Source organism: Trichechus manatus, unplaced genomic scaffold (genome assembly GCF_000243295.1).
Source record: "Trichechus manatus latirostris isolate Lorelei unplaced genomic scaffold, TriManLat1.0 scaffold00151, whole genome shotgun sequence".
NCBI classification, from domain to species: Eukaryota; Metazoa; Chordata; class Mammalia; order Sirenia; family Trichechidae; genus Trichechus; species Trichechus manatus.
The window spans coordinates 3,858,126-3,873,813 of NW_004444087.1; the positions used below are offsets into that span (position 1 = coordinate 3,858,126).

The following is a 15,688-nucleotide window of genomic DNA, read 5'->3' on the forward strand; positions in this document are numbered from 1 at the left end:
TGGGGGGTGGGGGCTCCCCTCAGTCACTGCACGCTGTGTGTCAGGTGTGGTGGGGGGTGGGGGCTCCCCTCAGTCACTGCACGCTGTGTGTCAGGCGTGGCAGGTGATGGGGGCTCCCCTGAACCACTACATGCTGTGTGTCAGGTGTGGCCAAAGGAGTAAGGGGAATGGAAGGTAGGCGGTCGAGGGGATGAGGAGAAAAGATAGGATAGGACAGAGGTAGGATGGGGCTCCCTTCAACCACTACATACTGTGTGTCAGGGGCAGCAAGCCGGGGGCCAGTGCTGGGGCGAAGATCTAGGGGGCGGCCATGATGAGCCTGGCTGTCATCCCCAGGGAGCTGCTGAACGCCCACAAGGACAACTTGGGCACCACCATCAAGTTTGTGGTCTTCAATGAACTGTCCAACGCCCGGAACCCCAACAACATGCAGATCCTGTACACTGTGCTGCAGCACAGCGCCGAGCTGGCGCCCAAGGTGTGCAGGCCACAGCGGTGCTCCTCGGAGCTAGGGGAGAGTGGGCCCTGCTCAGACGCCAGCCTGGTGTGCACACGCGAGCCCACACACACCACTGCTCCCACCCCACGGTGCCACCATTCTTCCCTCGGGGGGTTTGAACGATGCTGTTCCGGGGGGTTAGCATACCCTGCACTTGGACTGAGGGGCTAGGCCTCGGTGGGCTCCTGGGCACTCAGTGGAGTGTGACTTTATCAGTTCTGGAGCAGGCCCAGCCACAGAGCAGGGCGTTTTCCTTGAAAACTAAGTTTAGAAGGGAGAAGCCTTGACCTCTAAGAGCCAAGGTCTAGGCCGGCCTCCTGGGCAGTTGATTCTCCCTCCTGGTGCTGCCCTGGGCTGGCTATGGGCTCCTTGGGTTCAGGGACCCCTTTTCTCTGGATGCAGAATCTGGGAAAGAGCTTCTATTGTTGTTACTGCTGTTAGTAACACAAGTCAGGGTTTGACAACAGGTCTAGTGGTCTGTAAAACGTCAGGCAGAACTGGTGTCCCTTTGGTGGCTATCTTGTCACTTTTGTGCCTGGCGTTTTAGGGACATGGTGGGTCCCTCAAGGTCTCTGGTCCAGAGTTTGGTTTTAACTGTTGAGTTTAGGTGTGGGGTGGGCAGTACGTTCATTCTTGTGGTCATGGCGCCTGGGTGTAGCCCTCACTGTGTCTGTTAACGAAGCTATCCCCTCATTTAATGGGGTTAGCTTCCACATGCCAGTGGCCAGGAGAGTGAACAAGGAAGAGACGGTCTTGCTCTCAAAAGAGCTCGCCTGAGGGGCAGGCTGACGTGCCCATTATCTGGAACACGCCTGTAGCGTCCTCCTGGCTGTGCCTCGGGAAATGGGGTGGAAGTGAGGGGGGAATGTGCTGGCAGGCCCACGATGGGGTGTGAGCGGGTGCGGTGCGGCCAGTGGCCACCGTCCAGCAGCCCTGAATGACCTGTCTCTGCCCAGTTCTTGGCCATGGTGTTCCAGGACTTGCTGACCAACAAGGATGACTACTTGCGGGCCTCTCGGGCCCTGCTGCGTGAGATCATCAAGCAGACCAAGCACGAGATCAACTTCCAGGCGCTCTGCCTGGGCCTCATGCAGGAGCGCAAGGAGCCACCACACCTGGACATGGAGTTCAAGGTGCCTGTCGTGGCTGCCTGCGGCCCCACAGCCTGTGGATGGGGGCTGTGTTTCCCCTCATACCCCGGTTTACACGTCGGCTGTGTCTCTTCTTATGGGTGCACGCAGCTCAGCACTTGTGTCCATAATGCTTTGGGCCATGTGGCCTGGGACTAAGGAATAAGGTTCTCTGTCACCCTTAGCGTCTCGGTAGCCATGTCATTGCGCAGCCCACACGTCGGTCCCCAGCAGAGGGCCCAGGAGGGACTGAGGCGTCTGCCCACGGGACCTGTGGATGGGTGTGCACACGGGAGCAGGATTTTAGCAGAGGGCTGAGGAGGAAGGCTTTGAGCTGAGGGGATGGTGGGAGCAGGGAGCAGGGTGGTGCAGAACATGTTCCTGGCGGCAGGTGGTCTGAGCTGGCTGGATTTTAGAGTGTGTAAAGGGTAGGAGGGGGCGATGGTAAAAAGAGGAGTCGGCAGGTTGCGGGATGGCGAGTGCTGCTAAGGCTGGCAGCCGGCCTCGCTGGCGCTCCCTTGGGGGGCTGGGCTGTGTCCAGGTCGGGGTCTCTCCTGTTCTGGGACTGACCAGGCCTGCTGCCGGCCAACTTCTCAGGCCTCATGCTGCCCTCCTAGTATGGCTGTCCTGGGCCCTTCTTCCTGGCACTCTCCTCCCCCAGCCCCTGAGCAGGCCCCCAAGTGCCCACCCCTGTGTCAGCCCTTCCCCCACCTGTGTGGGCCCCCACGCCAACTCCGTGCTGCTCTGCAGGAGCGCTTTGTGATCCACGTGACAGACCTGCTGGCCGTTTCCATGATGCTGGGGATCACCGCCCAGGTGAAGGAGGCTGGGGTTGCCTGGGACAAAGGCGAGAAAAGGAGTAAGTGTCTGGAGATGACTGTCCCTCAGTTGGGTGGCACAGTGCAGGGAAAGGTGGTTTCAGACCCCTCAGCAGGCCATGGAGGAGGCCAAGGGGGTGCCCGGGAGCCCCCGCTTCCTGTTTCTCCTGGCCCAGGACATGCTGAGTCCTATGCTGACAGCATGGGTATCGCAGGCTGGGGGGCCCTTCTGCCTGGGGTTGGGGGAGAAGTGGGAGGTGGTGTTGAGTCAGCCCGGTCAGCTTCAGTATGGATCCTGCTGGAAGGTTTGACCACAGAGGATTTGGGATTTGAGGATTTGGTTGCCTGGGCTTCCTCTGACCCCCATGAGGATCATCAGGTGCCCTGGGAGTACTGTTCCATCTGAGCAGGCCTCGCCCCAGCCACTGGCCATGAGCTGGACCCCGAGGCATTTGCTGCCCCACTGCCCCTGCAGTCATGCCCAAGCCCTGCTTGTCTGTTTCAGACCTTGAGGTGCTGCGCGCCTTCCAGAACCAGATTGCTGCAATCCAGCGTGATGCCGTGTGGTGGCTGCACACTGTGGTGCCCTCCATCAGCAAGCTGGCCCCCAAGGACTACGTGCACTGGTGCGGCCTGGCCCCGCCCTTTCCGGACCTCCCCCATGCAGAGTTGTATCACCCAGCAGCCCCCGCTGGGTGACAGGTGTTAGGGACACACTACAGGAATCCTGCGCCCTGGCTGTGGCCCGAGCCTCAGGAACCCAGCTGATGGATGGTAGTCCTGTTGTGCTGAGGGTGCCAGTCATCCTTTCTGCAGACCCCCTTACACAGGCCCCCTGCCCTTCGGCAGGGATGGCCTTGTCTGTGGGACGTTTGGGAGCAGCTTCCGGTTATCTGGTGGCGCCTCTTTGGAGTAGCCATGGGAGCCACAGAGCTTGGGGGAGGCCTGCCTGCCTCTGACCAAGTAGAGGCTGGTGCCCCGGGCGTGGGAGGCCTGGTCCTTCTCAGGATGGGTTGGGGAGCAGCACCCCCAGCCTCTCTAGCCGTTCTCTGACTCGGCTTCCTCTCAGCAGCCTCCACAAGGTGCTCTTTACAGAGCAGCCGGAGACCTACTACAAGTGGGACAACTGGCCCCCGGAGAGCGACCGCAAGTGAGCACCTGCATCATGGGGGGGCAGGGGACAGGCGTGTGGGGCGGCAGAGGGCTCGCCTGACCCTCTGTTCCTGGTGCTGCGCACATCAGCACCCACCCTGCCAGGCTGGCATGCCATCGCCCGTGTGGTGTCTGCGGAGCTGCCTCCTTCCCAGGGCTTCCCACCACGTTTGCCTCCACAACACCCAAACTCTAGCCCATATGTCCTCCCCCTCAAATTCCTACCTTCAAGACATCCCCAGGGTGTCCACAGACACGCTTGATACGTCCCCATGCTCAGTGTTTGCCCCTGTCAGGACCCCCCTGTCTCCTCCATCCACCCAGTGCAGCTTGCCACGTCTCCTGCCTGAGTCCCTGCTTTCTCCTCAGGCTACCTGAATGATGGGCCTCCGTTCCTACCGCATTTCATGTCATGTGCTGGCGAGCCATGCACTGGCCTGTCCTTGCCCACCTGCCCTCCCCTTCAGGGCTCCAGAGCCTGGTCCTTAGGTACAGCCCCTGAGTGCAGCCCTCACTGTGCCCCTAGCTTCTTCCTGCGCCTCTGCTCGGAGGTGCCTATCCTGGAGGACACACTCATGCGCATCCTGGTCATTGGGCTGTCCCGAGAGCTCCCGCTCGGCCCCGCGGACGCCATGGAGCTTGCTGACCACCTAGTGAAGCGCGCCGCTGCGGTGCAGGCGGATGGTAAGGCTCCTCCCTGACCTTCTCTCGAGCATGGTGCCCCCACTGGTCCAGGCTGGACCCAGGCCTTGTGGTCATGCCTCTGCCCACCCCACTCCGCCACTGTGTGTGCTCTTGGGAGGCTTGGTGGCCCGGTCCTGAGTTCAGAGCCGTGCCTGTGCACCTGCCCATGAGATGGTCCTTGCACCGTTTCAGGAACTCGCTCCTAATTTGCTGTTCTCCATGCGATTGCCAGTCCTGCTCCAGCTGTCACAGTTTCTTTTGTTTCTTCTTTAAAGGGCTAGTAGGAGGGTCCTCTTCAACAGAGCGCTTTACTTACAAACTCCCAGACCCTAGCATGGGCTTGGCCCCTGGCCTGAGTGCTCCTCTCCCCCTTGTGTTCCCTTTGCCTGGGATGTGCTCCTCCCCTTGTAAAGTCCTGCCTGCTCTGAGACCTGGCCCTGTGAAGAGCTCAGGCTTGCCTCCATTTCCCCAGTGAGGGTTAACAGCCTTTCCACCTGCCCCCTCTGCACGATGCTTACGTTTCCTGTGGCCTCCTGGTTTATAGCACTTCCTGTCAGTCTCCCACCCCTCCCCACTGATTCCTGTGAGCCAGGCCCTGCCCTCTCCCCTGACCCCCACAGAGCCTGGCCCTGGACCTGGACTGTCCCCCGGGCCTAGATTGTGCCCCTGGGCCTGACTGCTGGGTAAGGGCATTCGGGTGGGCTCTGCAGCTGGTGTGTGGCTCTTGGGTTCTAGATGTGGAAGTGCTGAAGGTGGAGAGGATTCAGCTGATCGATGCCGTTCTGAACCTGTGCACCTACCACCACCCGGAGAACATCCAGCTCCCCCCTGGGTGAGGCCCTACCAGACAAGGCTCCCCATCTAGGGTGCTCCCCTCCTGCCCTGAGGCTTGAGCTCAGCTCCACAGAGGCCAGCGTCGAAGGGGCTAGTGCTACTCCTGCCACATGCCCCTTGAGCACTTACCCCCAGCCCAGTGCCCTGCAGCCAGCTCCAGGCAGCTGTTCCCACAGAGGCCTGGCCTGTGCACGTAGCAGGCCTCTGCCTGACCTCAGCGGGCTGGGTCTTAGGAACTGCTCCTGTGATATCTTCTTAGTAGCGTCTCTGGCTCCCGATTCTTTTACTTCCTGTATTTATTAACACTCACACGTACCGTATTCTTCGTACACAAGTGAGTTTATGCTCTGTTTTTCTGAGACTTTATTGAGGCTGAGTTCATGTGTAACACATCTCCAGTGGGGTGAGTAATTCAGATCATTGTGCAACCATCACCTCTCTCAAATCTTAGAACATTTTCATTCCCCCTGAAGGAAACCCCATACCAGTGGGAGGAAGGGGGACGGGCAGTCACTGTTCAGGAGGCACTGAGCTATGGCTGCTAACCAGAAGGTCGGCAGTTCAAATCCACCAGCCGCTCCTCAGAAACCCTATGGGGCAGTTCTACTCTGTCCTACAGGGTCGCTGTGAGTTGGAATTGACTCACTGGCAACAGGTTTTTTTTTTTTTGGAGTTCACGTTAATGGTGGGGGAATAAGTCGGAAGAGGATAGTGACAGTGGTTGCCCAACGTGAAGATTGTAATCACTGTTGCTGCATTGTACATACAAAAGCTGTGAAACTGGCAAGCATTGTGTGTATTTTTACCACGGTTTTAAAAAAAGAAACCCATACCCATTAGTTGCCCCTGCCACACACGCCTGCGCGCGCACACACACACAGCCCTCGACAATAATAATCTCCTTTCTGTGTAGATTTGCTTTTTTTGGATGTTTCGTTTGAGTGAATACGTGGTATTTTGTGATGGGGTTTTTTCATTCAGCATCATGTTTTTGAGATTTACCCATATAGTGTGTATCAATACGTCACTCCTTTTTATGACTGAGTGGCATTCTATTGAAGGAGTCCTGGTGGTGCAGTAGTTAAGCGCTCAGCTGCTAACTGAAAGGTCGGCAGTTCGAACCCACCAGCCACTTTGCAGAGGAAGAAAGATGTGGCTGTCTGCTTTCTTAAAGATTACAGCCTTGAAAACTATGGGGGAGTTCGACTCTGTCCTATAGGGTTGTTGTGAGTCAGAGTCGACTTGATAAGGGTTTGTTTTTTTTTTGGTAATATTCCATTGTACGAAAATAGTACGTTTTGGTTATCCGTTCATCCATTGATGGACGCTTGGGTTGTTTCTATTGTTTGGCTGTTGTGATTAGTCCTGGAATGAACAGTTTTGTAGATGTTTTAGCTTGAACATGTTTTCATTTCTCTTGGGTGTAGAGTGGGATTGCCATGTTTATCATTTTGAGGGCCTGCCAGACTGGAATGCAACCAGAACTGTTGATGTGGTTGCATTTCAGGTATCAGCCTCCGAACCTCGCCATCTCAACCCTCTACTGGAAGGCCTGGCCGCTCTTGCTGGTCGTAGCTGCCTTTAACCCCGAGAACATTGGTGAGCACCCCTTCAGGCAGCTGTGGGTATTGTGAGGTGGCTGAGTGTTGGCCAGTCTTCCCATCTGGGCATCTTGTTTGTCAGGACCCAGAGTAGCACCCAGCTAGGCATCAGAGGATGCACTGGAAACGGGTGTCCCATCCCTGGGGGCCTGTCTGGCAGTGAGCCCCACTGAGTATGCTCCAATCTCCTTGTCCCCAGGTCTGGCTGCCTGGGAAGAGTACCCCACTCTGAAGATGCTCATGGAGATGGTGATGACTAAGTGAGTCGGCTTGTCCTCTGGTGGCACCGGTGGGGTGAATCCTGGGGCTTTGTTGAGGGGCATGGGGCTCCGATGGGGTCGGTGACGAGCCGTCCCTGTCGCTGCCCAGCAACTACTCATACCCACCGTGCACCCTGACGGATGAAGAGACCCGCTCAGAGGTGATCAGCCGGGAGCTGCAGATCTCCCAGCGGGAGAAGCAGGAGATCCTGGCCTTTGAGGGGCACCTGGCAGCCGCGTCCACCAAGCAAACCATCACGGAGAGCAGCAGCCTCCTCCTGTCCCAGCTCACCAGCCTGGACCCCCAGTACGACCCCGCTTGGCCTGGTCCACCTTGGGGGTGGTGGGCGCGGTGCTTGGAGGCCTTTGAGAAGAAGGCCTGTGGGTGGACTGGGGCAGCGGGGGCCTGGTGGGAGCAGATGCTGATGAAGCCCCACTGCCCCAGCCCCTGCAGTTTGCTCCACTATGGTGTCAGCCTCAGGCAAAGCTGGGGTCCAGGGCAGACCCAGCAGTCCATGAGGGTGTATTGAGTGGCCCCTCATAAGCAGGGGACGGGGAGGAAGAAGGAGCCAGCTGGAGAATTTGTGAGGGGCAGTGGCCCCCACGTCCTTGTACACAGCTACCCCGGATCTTGTCCTTTGTCCTCTGGGCTCCAGGGGTTTTGTACATGTGGCTTCTGATGCGCCCCTGCTCTCTGGTTCCAGAGGCCCCCCCCGGCGGCCCCCTGCCCACATCCTGGAGCAGGTGAAAGCCCTCAACCAGTCCCTGCGGCTCGGACACCTGTTGTGCCGCAGCCGCAGCCCCGACTTCCTGCTCAACATTATCCAGAGGCAGGTGAGCACCAGGCCTGGGGGAAGGGCGGCTGGGGCTCCAGGATAAAACGCAGGCATAGCCAGAGGGTCAGGGCCCCCGATGCAGGCCTACACTGGCAGATAGCACCCTGCCCTGTGGCAGCCTGGCGGGAGCTACCTTGTATGAAGGCTGCCATATAGGGGCATCTGGCGTGGTGGGGCTGAACAACATCCACTCCCCAGGCCTCCTCGCAGTCCATGCCCTGGCTGGCCGACCTGGTGCAGTCCAGCGAGGGCTCCCTGGATGTGCTGCCAGTGCAGTGCCTGTGTGAGTTCCTGCTGCATGATGCGGCCGCCGCTGACGCCTCCGGGGAGGATGAGGAGGATGGCGAGAGCAAGGAGCAGAAGGCCCGGAAGCGACAGGTCAGCGCCCCTGGAGTCCCCTATTCCGCCCACACCCTGCCCCGGATCCCCCCAGCAATCCCCTGATGACCTCCTGGCCCTTGCAGAGGCAGCAGAAGCAACAACAGCTGCTGGGCCGCCTGCAGGACCTGCTGCTGGGCCCCAAGGCGGATGAGCAGACCACCTGCGAGGTTCTGGACTACTTCCTGCGGCGCCTCAGCTCCTCCCAGGTGGCCTCGCGAGTGCTGGCCATGAAGGTGAGTGGGTGGCGGGCGGGCAGGCTCAATCCCTGCCTGAGGCCAAGGGGAGGGCTGAGCCCCTCGTCTGTGCATGCATGTGCTCGCTCTTGCTCCATCTTTACAGCTAAACTGAGTCCTTTACCACCCAGGGTTTTTTATAGTTAATGCCCCCGCACAGAAGGGGTGACGCTGCTGAGGTTTGAACAACCCAGAGCCCTGTCACTGTGCAGCTCCTCCTCCTGGTGGGGACTAGGAGCACTAGGACTGGTTGCATCTTATGAGGCTGAACGTTTCTTCAGAGACACTAGCTTTTGCCGCTTCTTTCTCCAGCAGTTCTAATAGCTCTGAGGGGCAGTAGTGAGGCCCTCACCTGGGGATCCCATACTCTATTCAGCTTTGAGGGGCGTCTGCTCCCTCAGGCACCAGGCCCAGGTCCCCCGCCCATCCTGCAGGAGCAGCAGGTGGACAGTCAGCTCAGCCCGTGTCCCCTTGCAGGGCTTGTCACTGGTGCTCTCGGAAGGCAGCCTGCGGGATGGGGAGGAGAAGGAGCAGCCGGTGGACGAGGACTCTGGGGAGCCTGAGATGCTGCAGGGCTACCAATGGCTGCTCCGGGACTTGCCCCGGCTGCCCCTGTTCGACAGCGTCAGGAGCACCACGGCGCTGGCGCTGCAGCAGGTGGAGGGGGTGTAGTCTGGGAGGGGCAGCATTGGCTGGGAGGACCTGGATGCTGGGCTGGGAGGGAAGGGGTATGGGAGGGGCAGGCTGGGAGGGGCAAGGCAGCTTGGGAGGACCAGGGAACCAGAGCGCCTGCTAGGATGAGTGGGGGGGCGGCACAAAAGGACCCAGATGCTGGGAGGGGCAGGGCATGGCAGGGGGCAGGAAGGTCTCTGCGAGGCCTGGGTCAGGCAGCGTGCCCCTCCTGCAGGCCATCCACATGGAGACGGACCCGCAGACCATCAGCGCCTACCTGGTATACCTGTCCCAGCACACGCCGGTGGAGGAGCAGGGCCAGCACAATGACCTGGCTCTGGTGAGCAGAGCAGCCAGGTGCTGTTGGGTGGTGGTGAGCAGCAGCTGTCATCCAGGCGCAGCTTCCTCTTGTCATCTTTTCTGTCACCGCCGATCTGTGCTTCATGCACTGCAAGTACAGGCATTTCTTCTTAGATCCCCAGGTGCTGGTGTCTTGGTGGTGGACGGTGTGGTTTGGTCCCATATCCCTTCCCCGCTGTCCTCCAAGTCTTGCTTAGACCCAGGGGGCGGACAGGGAGCACAGGACACCCCTGAAGGGAGGCTTGTGGGGTCTGGGCCAGCGCAGGCATCTCCTGAGCAGAGTCCAGCATCACAGTCCTGAGTGGGGAGGACTGTGTGAACTGCCATCCATGTCCCACTTTCTGCCCCCTTGGCCTGGGCACACCCTGATCCCCCTCCCCCGCAGGATGTGGCCCGGCTCATCGTGGAGCGCTCCACCATCATGGCCCACCTCTTCTCGAAGCTTGCCCGCAGTGCCGAGTCGGATGCTGTGCTGGTGGCACTGCTCTCCATATTCACCCGCTACGTGCAACGCATGCGCAAGAGCAAGGAGGGCGAGGAGGGCTACAGCTGGGTGAGGCCATGGAGGGTGGGGGGTATAGCTGGGTGAGGCCACGGAGGGTCGGGGGTATAGCTGGGTGAGGCTATGGAAGGCGAGGGGGGCTACAGCTATGTGAGGCCATGAAGGGCGAGGAGGTTTGCAGCTGGGTGAGGCCACGGAGAGTGGGGGGTACAGCTGGGCGAGGCCACGGAGGGTGGGGAGTACAGCTGGGTGAGGCCACGGAGGGTGGGGGGTACAGCTGGGTGAGGCCACGGAGGGTGGGGAGTATAGCTGGGCGAGGCCACGGAGAGTAGGGGTATAGCTGGGTGAGGCTATGGAGGGTGAGGGGGGCTATAGCTGTGTGAGGCCATGGAGGGCGAGGAGGGCTACAGCTGGGTGAAGCTGTGGTGGTCAGAGGGCATGAGGGACAGCTGGATGAGGCTGCAGGGGATGAGGAGGGCTGCAGCTGGGTGAGGCCTTGGTGGTTGGGGGTATAGCTGGGTGAGGCCTTGGTGGGTAGGGGGGACAGCTGGGTGAGGCCGCAGGGAATGAAGAGGGCTACAGCTGAGTGAGGTCTTGGCACGTTGTGGGGACAGCTGGGTGAGGCTGTGGCAGGCAGGCAGGGGGTAGGCAGTTGGTGGTAGGCAACCCCTGAGTCGTGCCGGCCCCCAACCCACACAGTCGGAGTCCCAGGACCAGGTGTTCCTGCGCTGGACGAGCGGGGAGACGGCCACCATGCACATCCTGGTGGTGCATGCCATGGTGATCCTGCTGACGCTGGGGCCGCCCCGCGGTGAGCAGTGCTGGGCCAGCTGGGGCGGGCAGAGGGGTGACCCTCCTGGGAGCTTATGCTGGGTCACTGAGGGTGCTGCACTGGCCCCAGGTGGGAGCCTCTGTGACAGAGACATTTTTACAAGTCTTGGCCTAATGACATTTCTTCTCATGCCTGGTTAGCTGCAGTTTGACAGGGTGGCAGGGGGTACTGTTTGGGAAGGGGTGGGGGCACACACTGTGGGAAGGGGTGGGGCACTTTGTGGGGGCTGTGCCTAGTGCCAGGTGACCCTCCGGCCGGCTGAGCCATCTCTGGCCTTGGCAGCTTTTCCTGTCATGGTCCTTTCTGGGGCTGCTGCCGTCTCCCCAGGGGCCGGGGCGGGGGCCAGGTGAGCTCACCTGTGCAAGGCATCCGCACCAGGACGCATGCACCTAGCGTCAGGTTCTTCCCCCAGAGCCTCGGTTTCCCCTGTGGCCAATCTCTGGACTTGGAGCTTGGGCACTGGCTGCTTCTTGATGGGGAGGTGCTGGGCCTTGTGGGCTCTTAGGTGCTTACCTGTGTGGTCTCTCCTAAAGCCGGCGATAGCGAGTTCCGCGCTCTGCTGGATATCTGGTTTCCAGAAAAGAAACCCCTGCCCACTGCCTTCCTGGTGGACACATCAGAGGAGGCGCTGCTGCTGCCTGACTGGCTGAAGCTGCGCATGATCCGCTCCGAGGTGCCGCGCCTGGTGGACGCTGGTATGTGGGGGTGGAGCGGCGCAGCCAGGTGCCCAAGGCCCATCCTTTGTGTGTGAGCCCAGGTGTCCTGCCAGCTGCCACAGGAGGAAGCGGACAGGCTGAGTTGCCTCCCGGGCCTTTGTTGGGCTCTGGGCGTGTGGTCCTATGCTGGGCTTGGGGCACCAGCCCTGTGCTGGTTCTGCCTGCAAGGAGTGTGGGGTGCAGCTCAGGGCCTGTGTGTGTTTTTGAGGGAGAAGAAATGGAGTGGGTATTTGAGGGGGAACTGTTGCTCTGAGCTGATGAGGGTGAGGCCTTGGGGTTGGTTCTTGAAGGACTAAGGGGCCTTGGATAAGCGCAGTGAGGGCAGGAGATCCCATGAGGCCAGGGCTGGGTCAGCAGGGGCTCAGTAGGGCTAGAGGGGGTTGTGGGAACACGATCAGGGCATGGAAAGTGCAGTGAGGGACTAGCACTGAGGAGTCTGGACTCTAGTCAGCGGCAGGGAGCCATCAATGACTCTGGAGCAGGGGAGTGACATCCCTTGAGCCGAGAGCACAAGGAGAGCAGCCCCGAGGGGGCCCACGCAGCGTGTGGGGCAGAGAAGGAGTTTCCAGGCCCCATGGGCAGTGCTGAGAGCTGCGTGTGTGCAGCCCTGCAGGACCTGGAGCCCCAGCAGCTGCTGCTGTTCGTGCAGTCCTTTGGCATCCCTGTCTCCAGCATGAGCAAGCTACTGCAGTACCTGGACCAGGCCGTGGCCCACGACCCCCAGACGCTGGAGCAGAACATCATGGACAAGAGTGAGAGCTTATGCCGTGTGGGGCAGAGGGCATGCAGGGCAGGAGTTCAGAGAGAGGAGGGTGGTTGAGAGAGCTGGGGCCTGTGAGCTGTCACCAGGTCACCGTCTCCCTGAGTCCAGGCTCCCCCTGGCCTCATTTGGCATTCAGAGGGCCTGTGGGAGCTCTGGACACTGACAGGCGTTTTGCTGGGAGGCCTCAGGTACAATTCTGTGTCTCAGGAAGCCACAGGGGCTGCTAGAGCATGTGTGTTTCCCATTCAAATGTGGAGGAGGAGGTCTCCCCGCAGCTCAGACATGGGAGAGGGGGCATACCCCCGCCACCCCAGCTTGGATGCAAGAAAGGGCATGTCCCCTGGCTTGGCCTGCACATCTAATGTCCTGACTTTTGACTTGCAGATTACATGGCCCACTTGGTCGAGGTCCAGCACGAGAGAGGAGCTTCTGGGGGCCAGACCTTCCACTCTCTGCTTACAGCCTCCCTGCCCCCCAGGCGAGGTAGCAGCCCCATCCCCATCCCCTGACTTACAGGGCAGACTACGTGTCAGTGCTGGCCTCTGGCCCATGTCCCGACTCCTGTTTAAAGTCCATTCTGCTCGTTGGCCTCAGAGGCTGGCCCCAGGGCAGGCAGACCCCTGAGTGGGGCCCCATTCTGTGTGGAGCTCGGTGTGCCTTTCCCACCTCTGGGAGCTGGCAGGAAGCATCAGCCACTGACAACCATCCCCCTTCTCTGCAGACAGCACGGATGCCCCCAAACCAAAAAGCAGCCCAGAGCCCCCAGCAGGCCAAGGGAGGATCCGAACAGTCACCCAGATCCAGGCGATTGGGCCCGAGGATGACTTGGCCAGTCTGTTCCTGCAGGTATGATGGTGCTACCCCATGGGTCTACATCAGCGACTTAACCCAGCCCTGCGTCCCCCCTCCACGCTCCAGACAGCAGCCTTCCCTGGAACCAGACCTTTAGGTTGAGGGGGGCTTGGAGCCAGGCTGGTGCGGGCCTGGCCTTTCCACTCCAGGTCATGTGGCCCCCAGCATGTGATTCAACCTTTGGTGCCTCAATTTCCCCATCTGTGAGATGGGGTGATAATGTCCCTCCCTCTGGGGTGCGTTATGAGGACTCACTGAGCTAGGGTGGGGGCGTGTCCAGAGCAGTGCCAGGCACCTAGCACCCGAGGAGGCTGCCTGTGCTGCCATCACTGGGCTTAGCGCCCGCCCAGGGGAACTGCCCTTGGCTCAGTGGGCTGGCTCCTCTGGAAGCACTCACAGACACACTCTCCCTCTGTCATGCCGAAGGCCTTGAGCAGCTGGCACCCGGCAGTCACATGCACGCCCACAGGCACAATCAGCCCCACCACACACATCCTCTCTACTCAACAGTTTCCTTTTTTATTTTCATCTTTTTTGTGATATTGTTCATAGACCACATAACTTACCATTTCAAGGTGCAGAGTTTAGTGGTGTCATAGTTTATCTAGTGCTATTATAAAAGAAATACCACAAACAGTGGATGGTTTTAACAAACAGAAATTCGTTTTCTCACAGTTTAGGAGGCTAGAAGTCCGAATTCAGAGGACCTGCTCGAGGGGAGGGCTTTCTCTCTCTGTCAGCTCTGGAGGAAGGTCCTTGTCTCTTCGCTTTCTGGTTCCTGGTTCCTTGGAGATCTCCATGTATCATGGTGTCTATCTTACCCCATCTGTCTGTCAGCTTGCTTGTTTAATCCCTTTTTGTATCTCAGAAAAGATTGACTCGAGAACCCTACACTGATCCTGCCTCATTGACGTAACAAAGATAACCCATACGCAAGTGTGATCATAACCGTAGGCATAGAGGTTAGGCTTTACAACACATATTTTTGGGGGACACAGTTGAATCCATAACATTCCACCCTTAGGCCCCCTAAAATTCATGTCCTTGCCACATGCAAAACACATTCACTTCATCACATCATCCCAAAAGTTTTCAATCAACTCCCAGTCCAAATTTTCATTTTCAGAATCATATAAATCAAATATGGGTGAGACTTCAGGCATATTCCATCCTGGGGCAAAATTTCTCTTCATCTGTAAATCTGCAAAATCTAGAATATAAGTTATCTGTTTCCATAGTAAACGGTGGAACAGGCACAAGGTAGACATTTTCATTACAAATGGAAGAAAAATGGAGGGAAAGAAGGGATAATAGGCACCAAGCAAGTCCAAAACCTAGCAGAACAATTTATATTAGCTCTCAAGGCTTGAAAATAATCCTCTGTACTCTGAGATCATCTGGGCGATGGCCCTGCCCTCCAGACTCTTGGTGTTGGCCATGCCTTCTGGATTCTTAAGCTCTGCCTTCCAGGCCCACTGGGATGACAGCTCTGTTCCCTCGGCTTTTAGGGCCCCATTCTCCTAGTCCATCTGATTGGTGACTCCACCCGCTCGACCCCGGCAGGCCTGTTCTTCTACCCCTAGACCGTGGCAGACCTGCCCCCTCAGCTTTGGGTGGCAGCCCCATCCCCCTGGCACACCTTAACAGCAGCCTCACACTCTGGAACCAAGTTGACGAAGATCTGACTCTGAAACCTAGGAGGCTGTGGCCCCACCCTTTGGGATCCAGGAGACTGTAGCCCCACCTTTTGAAACCGAGAAGGCCCTGCTTCTTGTGCTCCTTCCAACAGTTCTGCTTATTTCTGAGCTGCTCCAGGGATGGTCTTTTTCTTTTCTTGGAGGACAACACATGTAAATTCTTTGACCTGTTTCCTGCCTGTAGAATTACAAGAGGCAGACAGGGTTCTCTCCTTTCGTTCTTTCTTTGCCTCCTTCAGTCTAAGCTGATGGGTTTTCTGCTGTGGTGATTGGTTAGATCCATCAACCACAGGCCTAATCTCTTTAATAAAAGATTGTGTAGCCATGCCCTTAATGAACATTCTAGGACATGTGTTCTTAATTTGTACAACAGAATTTTCCAAATCTTTAAAGTTCTGTTTTCATTTTGCACGGTTCATTTTTAAGTCCATTTCTTTCCTCTCACATTTTACTCTAAGCAGCAAGGAGAAACCACATGGCCCCTTTACGATCTTGCTTAAAAATCTCCTCAGCTACATATCCAAGTTCATCACTTACAAGTTTTACTTTCCACCAAACATTTGAACATAAATCAGACAAGTTCTTTGTCACTGCATAAAAAGCATCGCCCTTCCTCTGTTGTCCAATCACGTTCGTCATTTTCTTTTAAAGCATCACCAAAAGCACATTTAACGTCCACATTCTAGCACATTCTGTTGCTAGTGCCATATGTATTCTCTAAGATGATAGAGACTTTTTCTATAGTTCTCCCCACTTCCTTCTGAGCCTTCACCAGAATTGCCTTTAATGTCCATAATTCTACCAACAGTCTCTTCAAGGCAATCTAGGCTTTTACTGTTAGGCACCTTAAAACTCTTCCAGCCTCT

The 15,688-nt window shown here is 57.9% G+C and overlaps 1 protein-coding gene across 2 annotated transcripts in view; it reads left to right on the plus strand.

The window, feature by feature from the left end:
- Window positions 1-15,688, plus strand: part of INTS1 (integrator complex subunit 1) — a 33,998-nt gene that overhangs the window by 5,276 nt on the left and 13,034 nt on the right. For both annotated transcript variants that reach the window (XM_023740244.1, XM_004385930.2), the window contains 21 exons: window positions 337-478; window positions 1,456-1,632; window positions 2,380-2,488; window positions 2,953-3,073; window positions 3,520-3,597; window positions 4,126-4,283; window positions 5,019-5,115; window positions 6,625-6,716; window positions 6,918-6,978; window positions 7,088-7,285; window positions 7,683-7,812; window positions 8,013-8,192; window positions 8,279-8,428; window positions 8,906-9,085; window positions 9,336-9,440; window positions 9,846-10,013; window positions 10,662-10,773; window positions 11,328-11,489; window positions 12,116-12,262; window positions 12,658-12,756; window positions 12,995-13,119. In XM_023740244.1, the coding sequence (XP_023596012.1) occupies window positions 337-478; window positions 1,456-1,632; window positions 2,380-2,488; window positions 2,953-3,073; window positions 3,520-3,597; window positions 4,126-4,283; window positions 5,019-5,115; window positions 6,625-6,716; window positions 6,918-6,978; window positions 7,088-7,285; window positions 7,683-7,812; window positions 8,013-8,192; window positions 8,279-8,428; window positions 8,906-9,085; window positions 9,336-9,440; window positions 9,846-10,013; window positions 10,662-10,773; window positions 11,328-11,489; window positions 12,116-12,262; window positions 12,658-12,756; window positions 12,995-13,119 (2,791 nt within the window). The remainder of the gene's footprint in view (window positions 1-336; window positions 479-1,455; window positions 1,633-2,379; window positions 2,489-2,952; window positions 3,074-3,519; window positions 3,598-4,125; window positions 4,284-5,018; window positions 5,116-6,624; window positions 6,717-6,917; window positions 6,979-7,087; window positions 7,286-7,682; window positions 7,813-8,012; window positions 8,193-8,278; window positions 8,429-8,905; window positions 9,086-9,335; window positions 9,441-9,845; window positions 10,014-10,661; window positions 10,774-11,327; window positions 11,490-12,115; window positions 12,263-12,657; window positions 12,757-12,994; window positions 13,120-15,688) is intronic.